General features: G+C 49.3%; 1 protein-coding gene across 1 annotated transcript in view; it reads right to left on the bottom strand.

The window, feature by feature from the left end:
- LOC306771583 (rho GTPase-activating protein 23-like) overlaps window positions 1–25,000 on the bottom strand; it is a 92,276-nt gene that overhangs the window by 67,154 nt on the left and 122 nt on the right. Inside the window, exon 1 of the mRNA XM_079260797.1 lies at window positions 24,896–25,000. This exon is cut by the window's right edge and continues 122 nt beyond it. Within this exon, the coding sequence (XP_079116923.1) occupies window positions 24,896–24,904 (9 nt within the window). The 5' untranslated portion in view covers window positions 24,905–25,000. The remainder of the gene's footprint in view (window positions 1–24,895) is intronic.

Raw genomic sequence — 25,000 nt, forward strand, 5'->3', positions numbered from 1 at the left:
CCCCCCCCCCCCCCCCATGGTTACACAACAGCCTTAATCTTCTGGGTTGAAACACACCATCAGACAACTCACACACAGATGCATCTCAGGCTGCACTCTGGGAAACCTTTTATTTCTGGAAGGCTTTCTAACACTTTCCTGACGTCACTGCAGAGCAGCAACATCCTGATGACCCGGACCACGTCATCATCCCACCCCTACAGGACTCAGGACCGGACCACAGCCGGCTCTCTTCAGCTGCCTGAGATCCTCCTGCTGCTGGTGTGGAGTCGCTGTCAGAGCCGCACCTCCTCTCGTTCCACCTGTTTCAGGTAGAGTGGCAGATTTCACCGGAATAATGACATTGTTACACATATATCTGGCCCAAACATCTTCATCTGGCCTCCACTTCCTGCGTCACAGTTAAACCAGACCACCTCATGTCGCCCACAGACTGCCAGCAGGAAGGGTCCGGGAATAAAACCCCCTCCAGAACTCTTCCTGGAATGTTATTATTAGCCTCATAATGTTTAATTAAAGACATCACCACACATAACAGGGATTAAATTATTATTAAAAGAAATATTTAGTCCCTATGTGATGTAATAAAACAAAATATCAGAAGTAAAACATGAACTTTATTGATGCTGTTTGTTGACTGATTCCAACACTTTGAGTATAACATAAATTATCATTATAAATAAACTCACAGTAAATTATCACATTAAACTTGAAATAAACAATAAAATGATTTGGTTTTTAAATTAAGTTTAACTAAAATGATGATAAATTAAAATTATCGAGTGAAATAAAAATATATTTCCTTTGAAAAATATCAATAAATGTAAATAAAAATAAATATAAATATATAAATAATATAAATATGGATAAAAAAAAAAGGTTTTAATGTACGGTTTTTACTTTCATCATGGACATTTATATGCTCTGTCTGAAGTTTTATTGGCATTTATTTATATTTATATATAAATCGTCTGTTTTCCATCCATCCATGTTCTGAACCTCTCGCAGGGGAAACTGGAGTCTGTCCCAGTAGATACTGGGCGAGAGGCAGGAACACCTGGACGGGTTATACTGGGAGACGTCCACACCTCCTCAGGTCAGGGCTTGAACCAGCGATCTTCTTGCCGTGAGGCCACCGTGCAGCCTGTTTCCATGTAATTGACTGCACCACAACCCTGGACTTTCCCGACTGGGAATGTTTCAGGCATGTATGGCGGTGAAAGCCCCGTCTGTGTGGGAGACCAGCCGGATGCTGCTGCAGTTTCATCCTCTGACCTCAACATGACACTTTTATTCATGTCAAACTGAAACGGTTTCACATCTAAGGAACGTTTTCTCACATCTCTGCTCAGTTTTTCAACAACTTCACAGTTTTTTATCCAAAATAAAAAATATTTCTTTAAAAAAAAAAAAGTAAATTTGGATGCATTTTGACAGCAGCAGGTTTTTCATGTTATTTTACACCAGTTATGGGAATTTCCAGTGGTTTTCTGTAACGTTACTGGTATTTCCACCCCTTTGTAAAGATGCAGGAAGTAATAGAGAAAAATGTGACGTTGCAGCGCGTTTGATCCCCGACACACACACTGAACATCCTTTTCTCCAGGAATGTCAGGTCCTGATGGGACAGATCAGTAAACGTAAACATTTTGACAGTGTACTTCTATTCCTCTCTACCAGTATCGTACTGGTCCGACTCACTGGAGACCAGTCTGAACGTGGGACCAGGACTGTGACAGGTTTACATGTGCTGCTGTTCCAGATCCGAAAAGCTGAAAACACCACAGAAGAAGCAGCTTCAGATGTCTCTCTCTCTCACACACACACACACACACACACAAAACACACACACACACACACACACACACACACACACACACACACAAACACACACACACACACACACACACACACACACACACACACACACACACACACGTCACATGTTTGCTCTGCACCTCAGGGAGCTGTACTCTGGAGGAAACCTATTATCAGGTCTGCAAGCACACACACACACACACACACACAACACACACACTACTAAAATAAAACCTTCATGTTTCTATTTAAAGCTGAGTGAACTAGAGCGGAACAGCAAAGTAGGTAAACACACACACACACACATCATTACAGAGCATCTCACACTATGATGTGTGTGTGTGTGTGTTAGAGCCCAGATGGGAGCATCACCACTGCAGCACACACACATTAATCCAGCTTTACCCACAACATCAACTCTCCACAGTCAGAAGCAGAAACGTCCTGAAAACGGCGAGAAAACAGAAGAAGAAGAAACTTCCTGTTAACTGGAAAACTAACCGAACGCCCATCACCACACACACACACACACACACACACACACACACACACACACACACACAGACAAACACACAACACACACACACACACACACACACACACACACACACAGCCATCACCACACACACACACACACACACATACACACACACACACACACACACACACACACACACACACACAGCCATCACCACACACACACACACACACAGACAAACACACACACACACACACACACACACACACACAGCCATCACCACACACACACACACACACAGACAAACACACACACACACACACACACACACACACACACACACACAACCATCACCACACACACACACACACACACACACACACACACACACACACACAGCCATCACCAACACACAACACACACACACACACACACACACACACACACACACACACACAACCATCACCACACACACACACACACACACACAGCCATACCACACACACACACACACACACACACACACAGCTCACACCACACACACACACACACACACACACACACAGCCATCACCACACACACACACGAAACACACACACACACACACAGCCATCACCACACACACACACACACACACACACACACACACACACACACAGCCATCACCACACACACACACACACACACACACACACACACACACATACACACACACACACACACACACAGCCATCACCACACAAACACACACACACACACACACACACACAGCCATCACCACACACACACACACACACACACACACACACACACACACACACACAGCCATCACCACACACACACACAAACACACACACACACACACAGCCATCACCACACACACACACACACACACACACACACACACACACACACACACACACACACAACCATCACCACACACACACACACACACAACCATCACCACACACACACACACACACACACACACAGCCATCACCACACACACACACACACACACACACACACACACACAGCCATCACCACACACACACACACACACACACACACACACACACACACAGCCATCACCACACACACACACACACACACACACACACACACACACAGCCATCACCACACACACACACACACACACACACACACAGCCATCACCACACACACACACAAACACACACACACACACAGCCATCACCACACACACACACACACACACACACACACAGCCATGCTGTCACGGTGGTGACCAGAACTGCAGAAGATGACCTGGTACTTCGTGTGTTTGGGTCACACCGCTGTCTGGTCAGGACCTGCAGGTCCTGTAAACACAGATAAGGCTTCTGTAGCACCTTCACCTCCCTGCATGACAACCAGCAACCAGTATGAGGAGGAGGAACCAGACTGGAGACCAGTATGAGGAGGAGGAACCAGGCTGGAGACCAGTATGAGGAGGAACCAGACTGGAGACCAGTATGAGGAGGAGGAACCAGGCTGGAGACCAGTATGAGGAGGAACCAGACTGGAGACCAGTATGAGGAGGAACCAGGCTGGAGACCAGTATGAGGAGGAGGAACCAGGCTGGAGACCAGTATGAGGAGGAGGAACCAGGCTGGAGACCAGTATGAGGAGGAACCAGACTGGAGACCAGTATGAGGAGGAACCAGGCTGGAGACCAGTATGAGGAGGAACCAGACTGGAGACCAGTATGAGGAGGAACCAGACTGGAGACCAGTATGAGGAGGAACCAGGCTGGAGACCAGTATGAGGAGGAACCAGGCTGGAGACCAGTATGAGGAGGAGGAACCAGGCTGGAGACCAGTATGAGGAGGAACCAGACTGGAGACCAGTATGAGGAGGAACCAGGCTGGAGACCAGTATGAGGAGGAGGAACCAGGCTGGAGACCAGTATGAGGAGGAGGAACCAGGCTGGAAACCAGTATGAGGAGGAACCAGACTGGAGACCAGTATGAGGAGGAGGAACCAGACTGGAGACCAGTATGAGGAGGAGGAACCAGACTGGAGACCAGTATGAGGAGGAGGAACCAGACTGGAGACCAGTATGAGGAGGAACCAGGCTGGAGACCAGTATGAGGAGGAGGAACCAGGCTGGAGACCAGTATGAGGAGGAACCAGACTGGAGACCAGTATGAGGAGGAACCAGACTGGAGACCAGTATGAGGAGGAACCAGGCTGGAGACCAGTATGAGGAGGAGGAACCAGGCTGGAGACCAGTATGAGGAGGAGGAACCAGGCTGGAAACCAGTATGAGGAGGAACCAGACTGGAGACCAGTATGAGGAGGAACCAGACTGGAGACCAGTATGAGGAGGAACCAGGCTGGAGACCAGTATGAGGAGGAGGAACCAGACTGGAGACCAGTATGAGGAGGAACCAGACTGGAGACCAGTATGAGGAGGAACCAGGCTGGAGACCAGTATGAGGAGGAGGAACCAGGCTGGAGACCAGTATGAGGAGGAGGAACCAGGCTGGAGACCAGTATGAGGAGGAGGAACCAGACTGGAGACCAGTATGAGGAGGAACCAGACTGGAGACCAGTATGAGGAGGAACCAGGCTGGAGACCAGTATGAGGAGGAACCAGGCTGGAGACCAGTATGAGGAGGAGGAACCAGGCTGGAGACCAGTATGAGGAGGAACCAGACTGGAGACCAGTATGAGGAGGAACCAGGCTGGAGACCAGTATGAGGAGGAACCAGACTGGAGACCAGTATGAGGAGGAACCAGACTGGAGACCAGTATGAGGAGGAACCAGGCTGGAGACCAGTATGAGGAGGAACCAGGCTGGAGACCAGTATGAGGAGGAGGAACCAGGCTGGAGACCAGTATGAGGAGGAACCAGACTGGAGACCAGTATGAGGAGGAACCAGGCTGGAGACCAGTATGAGGAGGAGGAACCAGGCTGGAGACCAGTATGAGGAGGAGGAACCAGGCTGGAAACCAGTATGAGGAGGAACCAGACTGGAGACCAGTATGAGGAGGAGGAACCAGACTGGAGACCAGTATGAGGAGGAGGAACCAGACTGGAGACCAGTATGAGGAGGAGGAACCAGACTGGAGACCAGTATGAGGAGGAGGAACCAGGCTGGAGACCAGTATGAGGAGGAACCAGGCTGGAGACCAGTATGAGGAGGAGGAACCAGACTGGAGACCAGTATGAGGAGGAACCAGGCTGGAGACCAGTATGAGGAGGAACCAGGCTGGAGACCAGTATGAGGAGGAGGAACCAGGCTGGAGACCAGTATGAGGAGGAGGAACCAGGCTGGAGACCAGTATGAGGAGGAGGAACCAGGCTGGAAACCAGTATGAGGAGGAACCAGACTGGAGACCAGTATGAGGAGGAGGAACCAGACTGGAGACCAGTATGAGGAGGAGGAACCAGGCTGGAGACCAGTATGAGGAGGAACCAGGCTGGAGACCAGTATGAGGAGGAGGAACCAGACTGGAGACCAGTATGAGGAGGAACCAGGCTGGAGACCAGTATGAGGAGGAACCAGGCTGGAGACCAGTATGAGGAGGAGGAACCAGGCTGGAGACCAGTATGAGGAGGAGGAACCAGGCTGGAGACCAGTATGAGGAGGAACCAGACTGGAGACCAGTATGAGGAGGAGGAACCAGACTGGAGACCAGTATGAGGAGGAGGAACCAGACTGGAGACCAGTATGAGGAGGAGGAACCAGACTGGAGACCAGTATGAGGAGGAGGAACCAGGCTGGAGACCAGTATGAGGAGGAACCAGGCTGGAGACCAGTATGAGGAGGAGGAACCAGACTGGAGACCAGTATGAGGAGGAACCAGGCTGGAGACCAGTATGAGGAGGAACCAGGCTGGAGACCAGTATGAGGAGGAGGAACCAGGCTGGAGACCAGTATGAGGAGGAGGAACCAGGCTGGAAACCAGTATGAGGAGGAACCAGACTGGAGACCAGTATGAGGAGGAGGAACCAGGCTGGAGACCAGTATGAGGAGGAGGAACCAGGCTGGAGACCAGTATGAGGAGGAGGAACCAGACTGGAGACCAGTATGAGGAGGAACCAGGCTGGAGACCAGTATGAGGAGGAACCAGGCTGGAGACCAGTATGAGGAGGAGGAACCAGGCTGGAGACCAGTATGAGGAGGAACCAGACTGGAGACCAGTATGAGGAGGAACCAGGCTGGAGACCAGTATGAGGAGGAACCAGGCTGGAGACCAGTATGAGGAGGAGGAACCAGGCTGGAAACCAGTATGAGGAGGAACCAGACTGGAGACCAGTATGAGGAGGAGGAACCAGACTGGAGACCAGTATGAGGAGGAGGAACCAGACTGGAGACCAGTATGAGGAGGAGGAACCAGACTGGAGACCAGTATGAGGAGGAGGAACCAGGCTGGAGACCAGTATGAGGAGGAACCAGGCTGGAGACCAGTATGAGGAGGAGGAACCAGACTGGAGACCAGTATGAGGAGGAACCAGGCTGGAGACCAGTATGAGGAGGAACCAGGCTGGAGACCAGTATGAGGAGGAGGAACCAGACTGGAGACCAGTATGAGGAGGAGGAACCAGGCTGGAAACCAGTATGAGGAGGAGGAACCAGGCTGGAGACCAGTATGAGGAGGAGGAACCAGGCTGGAGACCAGTATGAGGAGGAGGAACCAGACTGGAGACCAGTATGAGGAGGAGGAACCAGGCTGGAAACCAGTATGAGGAGGAACCAGACTGGAGACCAGTATGAGGAGGAGGAACCAGACTGCAGACCAGTATGAGGAGGAGGAACCAGACTGGAGACCAGTATGAGGAGGAGGAACCAGGCTGGAGACCAGTATGAGGAGGAGGAACCAGGCTGGAAACCAGTATGAGGAGGAGGAACCAGGCTGGAGACCAGTATGAGGAGGAACCAGGCTGGAGACCAGTATGAGGAGGAGGAACCAGGCTGGAGACCAGTATGAGGAGGAGGAACCAGGCTGGAGACCAGTATGAGGAGGAGGAACCAGGCTGGAGACCAGTATGAGGAGGAGGAACCAGACTGGAGACCAGTATGAGGAGGAGGAACCAGGCTGGAGACCAGTATGAGGAGGAGGAACCAGGCTGGAGACCAGTATGAGGAGGAGGAACCAGGCTGGAGACCAGTATGAGGAGGAGGAACCAGGCTGGAGACCAGTATGAGGAGGAGGAACCAGGCTGGAGACCAGTATGAGGAGGAGGAACCAGGCTGGAGACCAGTATGAGGAGGAGGAACCAGGCTGGAGACCAGTATGAGGAGGAGGAACCAGACTGGAGACCAGTATGAGGAGGAGGAACCTGGCTGGAGACCAGTATGAGGAGGAGGAACCAGGCTGGAGACCAGTATGAGGAGGAGGAACCAGACTGGAGACCAGTATGAGGAGGAACCAGACTGGAGACCAGTATGAGGAGGAACCAGGCTGGAGACCAGTATGAGGAGGAGGAACCAGGCTGGAGACCAGTATGAGGAGGAGGAACCAGACTGGAGACCAGTATGAGGAGGAGGAACCAGACTGGAGACCAGTATGAGGAGGAACCAGGCTGGAGACCAGTATGAGGAGGAGGAACCTGGCTGGAGACCAGTATGAGGAGGAGGAACCAGACTGGAGACCAGTATGAGGAGGAGGAACCAGACTGGAGACCAGTATGAGGAGGAGGAACCAGGCTGGAGACCAGTATGAGGAGGAGGAACCAGACTGGAGACCAGTATGAGGAGGAACCAGGCTGGAGACCAGTATGAGGAGGAGGAACCAGGCTGGAGACCAGTATGAGGAGGAGGAACCAGGCTGGAGACCAGTATGAGGAGGAGGTACCAGGCTGGAGACCAGTATGAGGAGGAGGAACCAGGCTGGAGACCAGTATGAGGAGGAGGAACCAGGCTGGAGACCAGTATGAGGAGGAACCAGACTGGAGACCAGTATGAGGAGGAACCAGACTGGAGACCAGTATGAGGAGGAACCAGGCTGGAGACCAGTATGAGGAGGAGGAACCAGGCTGGAGACCAGTATGAGGAGGAGGAACCAGACTGGAGACCAGTATGAGGAGGAGGAACCAGACTGGAGACCAGTATGAGGAGGAACCAGGCTGGAGACCAGTATGAGGAGGAGGAACCTGGCTGGAGACCAGTATGAGGAGGAGGAACCAGACTGGAGACCAGTATGAGGAGGAGGAACCTGGCTGGAGACCAGTATGAGGAGGAGGAACCAGACTGGAGACCAGTATGAGGAGGAGGAACCAGACTGGAGACCAGTATGAGGAGGAGGAACCAGACTGGAGACCAGTATGAGGAGGAACCAGGCTGGAGACCAGTATGAGGAGGAGGAACCAGACTGGAGACCAGTATGAGGAGGAGGAACCAGGCTGGAGACCAGTATGAGGAGGAGGAACCAGGCTGGAGACCAGTATGAGGAGGAGGAACCAGACTGGAGACCAGTATGAGGAGGAACCAGGCTGGAGACCAGTATGAGGAGGAGGAACCAGGCTGGAGACCAGTATGAGGAGGAGGAACCAGACTGGAGACCAGTATGAGGAGGAGGAACCAGGCTGGAGACCAGTATGAGGAGGAGGAACCAGGCTGGAGACCAGTATGATGAGGAGGAACCAGACTGGAGACCAGTATGAGGAGGAGGAACCAGGCTGGAGACCAGTATGAGGAGGAACCAGACTGGAGACCAGTATGAGGAGGAGGAACCAGACTGGAGACCAGTATGAGGAGGAGGAACCAGACTGGAGACCAGTATGAGGAGGAGGAACCAGACTGGAGACCAGTATGAGGAGGAGGAACCAGACTGGAGACCAGTATGAGGAGGAGGAACCAGGCTGGAGACCAGTATGAGGAGGAGGAACCAGGCTGGAGACCAGTATGAGGAGGAGGAACCAGGCTGGAGACCAGTATGAGGAGGAGGAACCAGGCTGGAGACCAGTATGAGGAGGAGGAACCAGGCTGGAGACCAGTATGAGGAGGAGGAACCAGGCTGGAGACCAGTATGAGGAGGAACCAGACTGGAGACCAGTATGAGGAGGAACCAGACTGGAGACCAGTATGAGGAGGAACCAGGCTGGAGACCAGTATGAGGAGGAGGAACCAGGCTGGAGACCAGTATGAGGAGGAACCAGGCTGGAGACCAGTATGAGGAGGAACCAGGCTGGAGACCAGTATGAGGAGGAACCAGACTGGAGACCAGTATGAGGAGGAACCAGGCTGGAGACCAGTATGAGGAGGAGGAACCAGGCTGGAGACCAGTATGAGGAGGAACCAGGCTGGAGACCAGTATGAGGAGGAACCAGGCTGGAGACCAGTATGAGGAGGAACCAGACTGGAGACCAGTATGAGGAGGAACCAGGCTGGAGACCAGTATGAGGAGGAACCAGGCTGGAGACCAGTATGAGGAGGAACCAGGCTGGAGACCAGTATGAGGAGGAGGAACCAGGCTGGAGACCAGTATGAGGAGGAACCAGACTGGAGACCAGTATGAGGAGGAACCAGACTGGAGACCAGTATGAGGAGGAGGAACCAGGCTGGAGACCAGTATGAGGAGGAGGAACCAGGCTGGAGACCAGTATGAGGAGGAACTAGACTTTCCATTAGAACCAGCTGTGTTCCAGTACAGACACGATCCTTCCTGATGGTTTCCAGTCCGTCTTTATGCTTCCAGACATTTCCAGGTTGCAGGTCCTGGTCTGGTTCTGATGTGGGATGGAGGACCGGGACACCTGGCTGGTCCGGTTCTGATGTGGGATGGAGGACCGGGACACCTGGCTGGTCCGGTTCTGATGTGGGATGGAGGACCGGGACACCTGGCTGGTCCGGTTCTGATGTGGGATGGAGGACCGGGACACCTGGCTGGTCCGGTTCTGATGTGGGATGGAGGACCGGGACACCTGGCTGGTCCGGTTCTGATGTGGGATGGAGGACCGGGACACCTGGCTGGTCCGGTTCTGATGTGGGATGGAGGACCGGGACACCTGGCTGGTCCGGTTCTGATGTGGGATGGAGGACCGGGACACCTGGCTGGTCCGGTTCTGATGTGGGATGGAGGACCGGGACACCTGGCTGGTCCGGTTCTGATGTGGGATGGAGGACCGGGACACCTGGCTGGTCCGGTTCTGATGTGGGATGGAGGACCGGGACACCTGGCTGGTCCGGGGACCAACAACGTGGTGTGTCTGGATCTGCAGGACAGAAACTACCACCTCAAACACATCCGGGTTGTAACCCACATCCCGCAGCCGGAGCTGTGTTATCAGCAGTCAGCAGGAGGAGCGGGGAGGAGGAGGAGGAGCGGGGAGGAGGAGGAGGAGGAGTGGGGAGGAGGAGGAGGAGGAGTGGGGAGGAGGAGGAGGAGCGGGGAGGAGGAGCGGGGAGGAGGAGGAGGAGCGGGGAGGAGGAGCGGGGAGGAGGAGGAGGAGCGGGGAGGAGGAGGATGAGTGGGGAGGAGGAGGAGGAGGAGTGGGGAGGAGGAGGAGGAGCGGGGAGGAGGAGGAGGAGGAGCGGGGAGGAGGAGGAGGAGGAGTGGGGAGGAGGAGCGGGGAGGAGGAGGATGAGTGGGGAGGAGGAGGAGGAGCGGGGAGGAGGAGGAGGAGCGGGGAGGAGGAGGATGAGTGGGGAGGAGGAGGAGGAGGAGCGGGGAGGAGGAGGAGCGGGGAGGAGGAGGATGAGTGGGGAGGAGGAGGAGGAGGAGCGGGGAGGAGGAGGAGCGGGGAGGAGGAGGAGGAGCGGGGAGGAGGAGTGGGGAGGAGGAGGAGGAGGAGGAGGAGCGGGGAGGAGGAGGAGGAGTGGGGAGGAGGAGGAGGAGGAGCGGGGAGGAGGAGTGAGGAGGAGGAGGAGGGAGGAGGAGGAGGAGCGGGGAGGAGGAGGAGTGGGGAGGAGGAGGAGGAGGAGTGGGGAGGAGGAGGAGGAGGAGCGGGGAGGAGGAGGATGAGTGGGGAGGAGGAGGAGGAGGAGTGGGGAGGAGGAGGAGGATGAGCGGGGAGGAGGAGGATGAGTGGGGAGGAGGAGGAGGAGGAGTGGGGAGGAGGAGGAGGAGCGGGGAGGAGGAGGATGAGTGGGGAGGAGGAGGAGCGGGGAGGAGGAGGAGGATGAGTGGGGAGGAGGAGGAGCGGGGAGGAGGAGGAGGAGCGGGGAGGAGGAGGATGAGTGGGGAGGAGGAGGAGGAGCGGGGAGGAGGAGTGGGGAGGAGGAGGAGGAGGAGGAGGAGCGGGGAGGAGGAGGAGGAGTGGGGAGGAGGAGGAGGAGGAGCGGGGAGGAGGAGTGGGGAGGAGGAGGAGGAGGAGGAGGAGCGGGGAGGAGGAGGAGGAGCGGGGAGGAGGAGGAGCGGGGAGGAGGAGGATGAGTGGGGAGGAGGAGGAGGAGGAGTGGGGAGGAGGAGGAGGAGGAGCGGGGAGGAGGAGGATGAGTGGGGAGGAGGAGGAGGAGGAGTGGGGAGGAGGAGGAGGATGAGTGGGGAGGAGGAGGAGGAGCGGGGAGGAGGAGGATGAGTGGGGAGGAGGAGGAGCGGGGAGGAGGATGATGAGTGGGGAGGAGGAGGAGCGGGGAGGAGGAGGAGGAGGAGTGGGGAGGAGGATGAGCGGGGAGGAGGAGGAGGATGAGTGGGGAGGAGGAGGAGCGGGGAGGAGGAGGAGGAGCGGGGAGGAGGAGGAGCGGGGAGGAGGAGGAGGAGCGGGGAGGAGGAGGAGGAGCGGGGAGGAGGAGGAGGAGGAGGAGCGGGGAGGAGGAGGAGGATGAGTGGGGAGGAGGAGGAGCGGGGAGGAGGAGGAGGAGCGGGGAGGAGGAGGAGGAGGAGCGGGGAGGAGGAGGAGGATGAGTGGGGAGGAGGAGGAGTGGGGAGGAGGATGAGGAGTGGGGAGGAGGAGGAGGAGGATGAGTGGGGAGGAGGAGGAGGATGAGTGGGGAGGAGGAGGAGTGGGGAGGAGGATGAGGAGTGGGGAGGAGGAGGAGGAGCGGGGAGGAGGAGGAGGAGCGGGGAGGAGGAGGATGAGTGGGGAGGAGGAGGAGGAGCGGGGAGGAGGAGGATGAGTGGGGAGGAGGAGGAGGAGGAGCGGGGAGGAGGAGGAGGAGGAGCGGGGAGGAGGAGGAGGAGACAAAGGAGGAGATGTGGTGTGGAATCAGACTGACAGGACTCTGTTTATCTTTACACACGTTAGATCCCAGTAAGTCAGTCTGGTTTGATGAGGTCTATCCCTTCCCCTCACCCACAGAACTGGGAGGAACTGGGAGGAACTGGGGAGGAACTGGGGAGGTTTTCTCTGGTTTGCTCTTCAGTGCAGTGTTAGTCTACACACACACACACACACACACACACACACACACACACACACACACACACACACACACACACACTCAAAGCGCCGTAACATCTTGTCAGCAACCAGTCAACCGAGCCGAGACATTACCAGTCCTTCACTGGTCTTCCAACTGGGTGGAGTCTGGGTTTGTGGATCTATCTGGACTGGGGGACGTGGTGTGGACAACAAACCCTGCAGGACACTGGACCACACTGGTCCCAGCGTTCAGCTGGTCTGGCTGAACTGGTTTAGACATAAGCTGAGACCACTGAACATACAAACAAAATAAAAACAAATGATGTCATCAAGCTTCGTGATGACAGAAGTCACATGACTGGATCATCATGTTTCCCTCTGGAGAGGAGGAGGATGAAGAGGCGATGAAGCTCCTGTCTGAAGCTGCTCACACACTTCCAGCCCGGAAGCAGCCGGACTCTGGCTGACTGTCAGCGGCCAGTCAGCCAGTTTCATGCCAACTGGGAACCTCTCTGAAGCATCGGAACTGGTTTTGGCTGCTGGTCTGCTTACACGCCAAACTCCTCCGCCTGGCACAACGTCTCCGCCAAGGAAAAACGTCACACGTTCCTTCCAGCACGCCAACGGCTCTCCATCGGGTTCAGGTCTGGACCGGACCGTGGCCTGGCAGATCACAGAGACCTGGACCAGGACCAGAGCTGTACGGGGGTCTGATATCAGCTCAGTCTCTCTGGTCTCTAAGATCTGCATGTTTAACTGTTCATCAACGCTGAGGGACACAAAATGGTGACAATCCCACATCTCCCAGTTTATACTGGAAAAGTTTGGGATCTGTGAAAAGATGAACTGGTTTTGTTTCCAGGAGGTTCCTGCTACAGATAAACCGGGTGACAAGCAGACCAGTGTTCGTCTCCACAGGGGTCCGACTGGAGACTCAGAGCGCTCATTATTCTGTTTCTTAGTGCTGCATCCAGACGGCGATGTCCCGTTTGGGACGTCTGAATGGAAAGCAGAGAAGAAGGCAACGGCTGAGGAAGTCACATCCCGGCTTTATTCATGTCATGGTAAAGACGTTTTGTGTTGATGACAGCGAAACTGCTGAGGCTTCATGAAATGTTTGTAACTTGCACAGAAAGACCACAGAAATACACTTTTCCTGGCATGAATGTAAAACTTTGTTTAAACTGGACAGTGGTAGGATGGGAGAGACCCGCTCTAACAGCATCTGTGTCTACAATGATCATCAGTTATCCTGCTGTTCCACAGAGCGGGGGGGACCGAACAGCCCTCATGTCAGCCTGACCACCCAAGCTAAGCCAAGTATCCGAATTTAATCAAACATCATGTAAGATGAAGCTCAGCTGTCCGAGTATACCTGAATGCAGCACCTGGTGCAATATGAACATAGGTTTCCACCAGAGACAGCAAAAAAAACGGTGGGCGGAGCCTCGGTGACGTCACCTGCAGGTTTCTAAAAGCTAAAGTGAAGCTCGATGAGTGGTTCCCACCGTCGCCATCTTGGCAGTGTCACGCATGCCGTTGCTCCAAGGACATACAAGGAAAGCCAAAGAGGTGGAGCTGAGAGGGGGGCTGTGAGCGTCATGGTGGATGATTGACATCCATCACACTCCGACATGCCTGTAGCTAAGGGCTAACCGAGCTAACGCGGAGCTAACGGAGGTCGGCTGGCTAAAGCTAAATCATGCGTTTAACCAGCTAAAATCCGCGGTTGTTCTAAACTCTGCCTTCATGCAGCAGAATATCGGCTACCTGTCAATCAAAAGGACACGCCTCCAACTAGACAAGCACTCGGAGAGCGCAAACCTCCGCCACGGGTCACAGTTCTAAAAAAGTCCTGGATCCAAACGGTGACTCAGATCAGCAAAAAAATTAAATCATTTCTTCTTTTTCATGTTTCCAACAATTCCTGCAAATTTCATGAAAAAACGTTAAAAACTTTTTGAATTACCTTAACACCAACAAACAAATGGACAAACAAAAAAAACCCAGATAAATGCCAGTGAAAACATAACTTCCTTGGCTGAGGTAATTATGCTGGATTTCGAGAAACACACACACACACACACACACCCACACACACATACACACACCCACACACACATACACACACCCACACACACACACACACACACACACACACATGCCCACACCCACACCCACACCCACACACACACCCACACACACACACACACACACACCCACACACACACACACACACACACACACACACACACACACACACCCCCCCCACACACACACACACACATGCCCACACCCACACACACACCCACACACACACACACACACACACAGTTGTCATGAAGGTAACCTATTAAACCAAAGTAGTTTTTGTACCAGGCTATAAACATGTTTATTCCTGCTGTAAACATGTTTATTCCTGCTGTAAACATGTTTATTCCTGCTGTAAACATGTTTATTCCTGCTGTAAACATGTTTATTCCTGCTGTAAACATGTTTATTTCTGCTGTAAACATGTTTATTCCTGCTGTAAACATGTTTATTCCTGCTGTAAACATGTTTATTTCTGCTGTAAACATGTTTATTCCTGCTGTAAACATGTTTATTTCTGCTGTAAACATGTTTATTTCTGCTGTAAACATGTTTATTCCTGCTGTAAACATGTTTATTTCTGCTGTAAACATGTTTATTCCTGCTGTAAACATGTTTATTCCTGCTGTAAACATGTTTATTTCTGCTGTAAACATGTTTATTTCTGCTGTAAACATGTTTATTCCTGCTGTAAACATGTTTATTTCTGCTGTAAACATGTTTATTTCTGCTGTAAACATGTTTATTCCTGCTGTAAACATGTTTATTTCTGCTGTAAACATGTTTATTCCTGCTGTAAACATGTTTATTCCTGCTGTAAACATGTTTATTCCTGCTGTAAACATGTTTATTTCTGCTGTAAACATGTTTATTCCTGCTGTAAACATGTTTATTCCTGCTGTAAACATGTTTATTTCTGCTGTAAACATGTTTATTCCTGCTGTAAACATGTTTATTCCTGCTGTAAACATGTTTATTCCTGCTGTAAACATGTTTATTTCTGCTGTAAACATGTTTATTTCTGCTGTAAACATGTTTATTCCTGCTGTAAACATGTTTATTCCTGCTGTAAACATGTTTATTCCTGCTGTAAACATGTTTATTTCTGCTGTAAACATGTTTATTTCTGCTGTAAACATGTTTATTCCTGCTGTGAAGTTGGTCTTTTTAACATGGGAGTCTATGGGGATTTGCTCTGTTTTGGAGCCCCTAGTGGATGAAGGGGGAACTGCAGAGATTGGTACTCCCGCATCGGCTTCTCTTTAGTCAAACGGAAGTTGCTGCTAGGTCTCCATTCATGTTAGGAAAGGAGAGTCAAGCAAAGTAAAGCAGAAATCAGTTTTGTGGCAGAAGATGGTTAGTAGACAACATGTATTCTGGTAAATATGATGAAGTTTGGTAACATTAGAATGGACACCGACCCCTACAATGAGTCCCATTAATGGGAATGGGTGGGCTGGCTTCTGGTGTGAATGGATCCCCAAAGTTTTGTTTCCTCTCAGCAGCGTCAAGCCGGATATTTTCACCCCAACAGTGGATATACTCTCTGTTTGTGTGTGTAGAAAGAAAGCTTTTTAATAAATATAAATTATTTTTATGATGTAAAAACATTTAACGTGCTCTATGCTTGTAAAGCGCTTTGTTTTGATATTTGGATGTTTGTAAGAGCAGATCCTGATTCCAACGCAATGTTTCCGTCCGTCAGGCTGACATGATGACTGACAGTCGACGGCGGAGGTCACAGACGAATGACCTGCATCACTCTGCATCAGGATGTCTTTGGAAACTGAGGAGGTCTGTTTCACTGGAATGACAACATTTTTCCCAGACACGCCAAATATTTAATGCAATCCATTGGTTTACTTTGCTGAATAAACAGTTTTATGAACAGGTTATGTTATTTTATCCTATTTTATTTTATTTGTTTGAACTGAATCACAGTAAATTGACTATATCTGTAAAATGCCTGGATGAGTGTTATGAACTGGTTTTGTATAAATAACACTGAACTGATCTGAAGTGAATCCCTCTGGATTGGGATTTTCTCCAGCTATGACCAGCCTGGTTTTTCCAATGAGGGAGATCCTGCTTCACGATCACACTGTCTGGGTCACTACGTTCTGACAGGGTGAGGAAATGGTCTTCTTATGATGGATAACACAGTATCATCACCTGGGGTACCAGAAGCTCAGAGCAAGAGTCAGAATCAGCATTTTGCAGAGAATATCTGGATAGTTTTCATGTCCTCAACACTCATCCCACAAACACAACCCCAGTTCCAATGAGGTTGGGACGTTGCGTAAAATGTAAAAAACAAACAGAATAAAATGATTTGGAAATCCTTTCAAACTCATATTCATCTGCAGGCAAATTCCAAACTTTAGTTGCTGAGTTATGATAATCTTCAATATGTTAATAATTACTGACTGTTAGTTAACTAACATAACTGTTAGTTATGGCGAGGCCACATTTCGCCTGAGGGCCTCAGGGCTGCAGAGACTGTTGATGTTTTTAAAAAAATGCTCAAGACCTACCTTTTTAGTTTAGCTTATAACTAAGTTTTAACATTCTTATATTAACCCATATTTATTCTTCTTTTTAGTTAATTTTATTTATTTATATATTTTATATATTTATATATATTAAACATATATATTATATTTTTAGTTAATTTGATTTATTTATATATTTATTTACATATTAGTATAGTTTTTTTTTTTTTTTTATTTTATTTTTGTTTTCACTCCAGCTCTCTCCTCATTGGGGTCCTCTTCACCAAGGGCTGCCCCTGCTCTGACTGCATGGGTGTTGCAGTGGGGGCTGTCCCTGTCTGGTGGGTTGGGATCCAGCGCTGCAGCCTTACGGTTGTGGTGTGGGTCCTGTCTGCCCGGACCCGGGTGGCCCCCATAGTGATGGCCTGGGTGGTCTTGGTTGGGGGTAGCCCTTTATGTAGAGGCTCCCTGAGAATATCGTTTCCTTATCTGGTGCACATCTGGTGCAAATGCACCTGGCCATTCATCTTCTTTTAACTGTTACAGGGCAAATAGGGCATGGGTGAGGATGGTTGTGGGTGGGTGAAAGGGGATGTGTATGTGTGTTAGTGTTTTATCTATTTTTATCTATTTTGATGTAAATTGTTTTATAATGTAAAGCACTTTGTATTGTTTTTAAGCACGAAAAGTGCTATACAAATAAAGTTTGATTTGATTTGATTTGAACTGTAAAGTATGTGAACCGCTTTGTTGATCAGTCTCAGAGCCTCGGTACTGTAGGTTACACACTTACTGTTAAATCTGACTGTAGTAATTGTTCAGCAAGCATAAAATAACAAGGAACGAGACAACAAGCAGCATCTGTTAACACCAGCGCTAGTTATCTGTATACAGCCATGATTAGCTTCTGGCTGCAGGGCTGAAGAGGACGCGATGAGCTGGTTGCGATCTGTGGACTCAGTGACAAGCAGAAACAGCTGACTCACCACAATGTGTGCAAGAAAACATTCTTGTTTGATCTGACAAAAAAAAAAAAAGCAACACAGAGGCAAAATTCTGAGTATTTATTGTAACTTGGAAGGACTTTAGGAAGTGAGAACATTGTTTAAAGGGATACCCTCAACTTTTGGCCACTAAACTTAAAACTTCCCACAGGCCACACGAATTCACACAATTAAACCGTCTCCATCTGGGACACTCGCAAATAGAAGTAGACACTGACATAAAGCAAAAACTCCCTAAAAACATGACTTTAAATTACAAATGAATCAGTAACTTTTGCACAATAACCATTTGTAATGAAAACGTTAGCATTAGCCTTTAGCTTATGGGACATTACAGTAGCACTGCTTCCGTTTGAACAAAACCATGAAACTAAACCAGGCCGGTTCCTCGTCGTTCTGGTCCTTCTTTCATATTTACATGAATGACAGGAAATGCATTTATTGCTGCAAACAAATCCATCTTGTGTAAAATGTTTAGGGAGTCACGTTAGCTTTGGTCTGTAATAGAATTAGCTTAAGCTAGCTACATTTAGCTTCTGCTGAACAGCAAAATAAAGCGTTCTGGAGCTCATCAACTTAATGCTGTTGTTCTGAATAAACGCTGCTGAAAGATGTGAAAAAAATTCATCACATGTTACTACGTTACTCAACAGGCAAAGAGCTAGCTTAGCAGTCTGCTAACACTGATGCTAACAGAGAGTTTTACATCCATGCTGGTCTTCCATCAGACTCCAACCAGCAGGTGGACTCATGTCTTTCCTCTGAAGCCATCCCTTTCCTGCTTTCTCTTCACCTTTTTCTGTTTATAGAAGGGTAAGGCAAAGCTAAGTTAGGGCAAAGCAAAGAGCGCCAGCACATGATCACATGAGAGATGGATCTGCTGCTGTAAAGTCTTGACGTGTGTCTTGTCTTTACACACATCAAACACCTCAGAAACCATCCATCACTACTCACATTGGGCTGATATTTGCATCAGAAGTTACACGGCTTCCCTTTAACATAACGTAATCATTTACAGTCTCTTACATTGCTGATATACATTTACTTTATATTTTCCACAAGAACACTGATCAACCTACAGGAACTAGTGTCATAACCTATTTATCAAATGTGTACATTTATACTTCCTTGCAGTGTGGATGCATTAGGAGAGTGTATTCAGTTACATCAAGACATTCTGGTTGTCTGGTTACATGCTCGCTGCTAGCTGGTGTAACTGTGAAGACGCAGTGGAGGAAGAAGCCTTCAGGCTGATGAAGCTCAGCCAGAGTATAACGCTCATGTTTGGTGACTGGAGCTAAAAAAACATTTTCTCCCGTTTCATTGTAATAAAGTAAATGCAGTTTTAACCTTTATCCTCTATTCTTTACAGTTATGTTCATATATATGTATAACATGAATGTTATAACATGTAATGTAGAGGTTATGAACTACATTACTTGAATAACAGAAACTGTAAAATTGTATAAAAGTAATTATGATAATTTAACAATAGTTCAATAATTGTAAATTGTTATAAAAATAACTGTAATCTCTAATGTGTCCCTGTGAAGTTTGATGTTTAAATAATAAAAAAACACATGTCCAGTTCTGTCTTTTCCATCTTTCTGACTGTATGATGAGGCGGGTCAGTTCGAGTGAGCAGGTTTACTTCACGCATGTGGAATTGTACACTTATGTATGTTTAAATCAACTTGTAGATGTGGAAAAGTTCCTCTGAACATCACGTTAAATGCTGCTGGAATGTGAAATGTTTGCTGGTTTTATGGATCCATGTTGCTCTGGAAGCTTAAATACACGTGGAAATATGTAAACGTGTAAAATATGACTATAACCACAAATATAAATGTATATAAATATAATGTGTGTGGCAAAAAGCTAATTTCTTATATCTGAACTGAATAATTTTTTTAAAATTGCTAAATGTATTAATTTGATTTTAAAAAAATCCATCTGAAATGTATTTGATATACTGATATATATCTTTAGATGAAGATGTTTATAAATAAAATATGAACATGTTTGTATATATATCTAAATACACAATAAAATATACAGTACATTGTATGTATTAATCTATATGTAACTGTAACTGAAGCAGAATATTGTTGAAACTTTGTGTAATTTTTGTCTATAAAATTCAGGATGTTCATAATGTTTGAAAAAGAGAAGATAAACATCCTGATAATGTACTCCTGTAATGAGGCATTTTATTATTTATAAGTTGTTATGCTGTTATTTTACTGGAGACCAGATTACACATGAACTCATCTAAGTGGACCTCAACATCATAACCGGACTTACTCAACAGCAGCAGTTTGACTCCAGCTGGGATCAACATTAATTTCCATCTAATACAATCAGTCTTGAGGTCTTTCCCTTTATCTCCATAGCAACATCAACTCCATTTTATTGTATGTTTTTATGTTTAATTACATCCATATTAACGTTAAGTTCACAAACAACCAAATATTGTTGTATTAATTTGGATAAAAGTTCATGAAGTGTGTCCTTCATTTGGACAGCAGAGCCGATAATGAGTGATTATGTCTCCTGCTGTAACAGTGAATGTGTTAGTCTGTCCAAACCGCCAAGAGCAGGATATCCTGACGTCTCCATACACAAACACGCAGCCTCCAACAACACAATGCAGCTCTCTCACTCAGCCGACCACATACTTTTTCCTGCATTGTGCTGCTGACAGAGGGAGTTCTCCACCCTAACACACTTAATAGCTGCTCGAACTTAAAGAATAAGCTGTCGGTAAAATACCCTCCATGTTCTATGTTTATGCTCCACAATGCTCCTTCATACTCCACTGCACTCCACCATACTCTGCCATACTCCACCATACTCTGCCATACTCCTCTTTACTCCATGTTCCACCATGTTCCACTATTCTCCACCCTCCTCCTTTGTTTCACTCCACATGTGTTTATATCAGTTCAGATTGTTAAAATTGAATGTTCCAGTTGGGGACGTAGCTCAGTTGGGGTGGTGCAACATTCTTTTGGACCAGGTTTGTGTTCACACTGCAATTCAAAACAAACTGGACCTTTTAAACAATGTTTTCCACTCCCCACCAGAGGTGGCGCTGCACCGTGATGTACTTAACAGAAGCTGAGACGTAGAGTGAACAACTTGTTCTTCTACTGGTTAAAGCAGAACAGCAGCAGTTTTAGTCAAATGGCAACCTCTGGTAAAGTAAAGCCTATGCTAAAGTGCCAAAACGTGCCGTTCCCCCTTCATCCACTAGGGGCTCCAAAACAGAGCAAATCTCCATAGACTCCCATGTTAAAAAGACCAACTTCACAGCAGGAATAAACATGTTTACAGCAGAAATAAACATGTTTACAGCAGAAATAAACATGTTTATAGCCTGGTTCAAAAATCCTTTTTGGGTTTAATAGGTCAGGTTTACCTTCATGACAACTGTGGAGGGAGGGAATTTTTCATAACTCATCCATTTAGAAGTTATTCTGGAAAGTTGGCATTATTGGGGGCGTGTCCTTTTGACTGACAGGTACTCGATATCCTGTTGCAAGAAGGCATAGTCTAGCACAACTGCATTTTTTAGCTGGCTAACAGCATGATTTAGCTTTAGCCACCTACCTCCATTAGCTGGTTAGCTCCTGTTAGCTCCAGGTTAGCTTGGTTAGCTCTTAGCTACAGGCAGGTCGTGACGCTACCAAGATGGCGATGGTAGGAACCACCCACGCTGGGGAGGGGGGGTCTGGCTGTCTGGCAGCAGCTGGTCCCACCCCCCCACGGCCACCCCTTTTTTTACTTGCACTACAACCACGACCCACCCATGCACACACCACAGAGGCGGGCGGATGGGGGGGGCAGGGGTCTTCCTATGTCCCCTCTTCATGGGGAGCACTCGGGGTATGGGAGGTGGGCTTGGTGCTGGCCTGGGGGCTGGGGATGGGGCGCTGCGGGGGGCCCTCTGTCCTGGGCGATGCCTGGGGCGCATGAGGGGGCCGGCAGGGTCTCTGGTTGGCTGCATAAATGTGTGTGTGTGAATGTGGGGAGTTCAGGTCTGGGGCCTGCAGTCCTCCGGCTCCGGCAGTCGCTGGGGGGGATTGGGAGGGAGAGGGAGGATTGAATGGGAGGAGGTGTGTGGGAGGGAGGGAGGGGTGGGGCGGGGAGAGGGCGGAGTTGGAGGAAGGGGTGGGAGTGTTGGGGACAGTAGGGCTTGGGAGGGAGAGGGATGGGGAGGGTGCTGGAGAGGGGGGATAGGAAGCAGCGGGAGGGGTTGTTGGGGGGAGGGTCTACGGACGTGTCCTTGTCCTTGGGGATCCTGCCCCTGGTATCGTGGTGGCGCCGGCCCACGATGGTTTTGCTCTGGGTGGGCGGGGCCCGCTGGGTCTTGGCCGGGGCTCTGCCGGGGGGGACGGGTGGTCCTGGGGCCTGTAGGCTGCCAGCTCTCTGTGCGGCCCGCGCTTCAGCACCCGGCGCCCGGCGGGCCGGCTTGCCGTCGCCCTGTGCTACCCGGTGCCCCTGCCTCTGGGCGCCGGGTGGCGCCTGCCTGGAGGCTTCCACTGCTCTGGGCTCGGGGGACGGAGGCTCTCTCTGCTTTGCCTGCCCGGGCTCTGTGCGCGGTGGGCTTTCCGGGCCCTGGGGGCCTTGGCTTCCTCCCCTACACCTCGGGTCGTGGTCGTGCTCCCCTACAAGCACTCAGCTGATCTTTGATTGCATGATCACAGGTTGAACACTCACACGTGCACGCCCACATGCGCTCATCTTCCCATCTGCTTCCTACTAAATGTTGCTGATGACTCTCTGTAGGTATGTTTAATAACGGTTGGTATTGGAATTGTTATTTTATTCATTCATTTACTTTTATTTTTCTTTTTTTTTTGTCTGTTTTTGAATATTGTCACTATCCTACTTTTGTCTTGTTGTGTTTTTTCAGTACTTTATATTATTTTGCAAATACTGTAACCGTAGCAGCTTAGACACGCCTTTCTTTTCTCTCTCTCTTTTTCCTCCTTTCATTTCCTCTTTTTTTTTTTCCCTCTTTCCCTGCCAGGTCCAGCTCGGCCATATCAAGACTGGCGATGATTGCAAAATGATAAAAGGAAAATAAATAAATAAATAAATAAAATAAAATAATTATCATAATAATGAAAATATTCAGATTATCAAGGGCAGCTATTTACATGAGATGTCTCCCTTGACAGAGCAAATCTGTCTGGCAAAAATATGGCGCGCAGATTGCTGTTCTGTATGCTGAGATGCTGGACAGGACAGGTTAAAAAAAAAAAAGAAAAAAGAAAGGAACCACCCAATGAGCTTCAATTTGCTTTTTAGAAACCGATGGGCGACGTCTTTGAAGCTCCGCCCATCTTTTATACAGTATGGTTTTAATGGCTAGACATCAAACTGCATCTGTCCAGAGTCGCCTATTGCCCAACGTGTTTATGTGTTGATTGTGTTTACTCTTGATGTTGTGTGCTGACCCACAATGCACTTTGTTTTTTAGTTGGTATTTGTATTTGAGTTTGATCCGCATTTGTAGGTGGACTAAGTCTGCCTGTTTGATCCACATCAGGATTAGTTTCCTTTTCACTTTTACCACCTACAAAGTGGACAGTCCGAGCAAACAGAACAGGGTTCACATCAAAATGCAATGTGTGAATGCAATGATTCAGCATCAGAGTTGCCTAAACTGTGATATGATGCCGAGACGTCATAAAACCACTTTAAATCCCTCAGCTGTTTATCTGACCACCATAAAACCTACAGACTGACCATTTCTGGTTGAGACATAAGTCCCGCCCACTTCCAACAGGAAGTCCTTTGTTCCACACTAGAGCGACTTTCTCATCAGGAACGAACACAAACACACTTCTTCACAACATGTCAAACCATTTCAGGATCCCGCCGTATAAACCTCAGGTTCCTACGCCAAACACAATCATGGGGAATATTGCTCTGACGCCACGAAACATCTGATCTCTACCAAACCTCGCATGTTGATGACAGCCAGGCCCTGAACTCAGCTACGTTATGCTGGATAAGTTACCATATGGCTCACAGCACCCCGTAGGATATTTGGATTTATTAGCCCCGCCCACTACATTGATCAACATGGATTTGGCACATTGTCAGCTTTTGCCAGGATGTACAAAAAGCATCTTGGACCTAAATTCTAAATTAAACAGGAATTTTGCCATCTTGGGGAAAATGACCATTTAGGAGTCAGATTTCCTGATTTTATGGAATTCATCTCTGAACACTCTCGAGGTGTGTGTGATTGAAAGTTATCGTAAACTTTCTCTAAGGAGAAGGTGTGTAGTGAAGGTAGGGCCTCAAAGTTTCGCCATCAAGCAGAGCATCCATTCGCTCTTCCATCGAACAAACCCAACATCTCGGCCCAGATGACGGCGGTCTACGTGTCCAGATGTCGTCACCGCCCTGGCCCCACCCCCTGGCCACAGGAAGTGACTTGTTTTAAAGCCTAAATGATCTGAAGAGTGGCGGCATGTGGGAGCTGTGAGGAGGTGGCGACGAGCGGCGAGGACCTTCATCGCCACATGAGGCTTTAATGGTATAAAATATTTCAGAAAGTAATGGAATTGAACCTACTCTGTTTTCCATTTTAGTCCTTTTTACATGAAACCAGAGCTCATGAAAAGCCCCGTTTCCTCCAAGACGCCACTCCGAGCCGGACAGGAAAGAAGAGGAGCAACCCCCCCCAGCCAGACGTCTACGGGACCGCGGTCCTGCTTACCTGGGCCATGGTGTTCAGCAGGACCCGGACTTGCTCCTGGTTTTCAGCATGGTGGTGAAAACCTCGGGGAGTTGATGATGATGATGATGTTGAGCGGTTGCTGGG

This window comes from Telmatherina bonti, assembly GCF_933228915.1.
Source record: "Telmatherina bonti genome assembly, chromosome: 21".
Lineage (NCBI taxonomy): Eukaryota > Metazoa > Chordata > Actinopteri > Atheriniformes > Telmatherinidae > Telmatherina > Telmatherina bonti.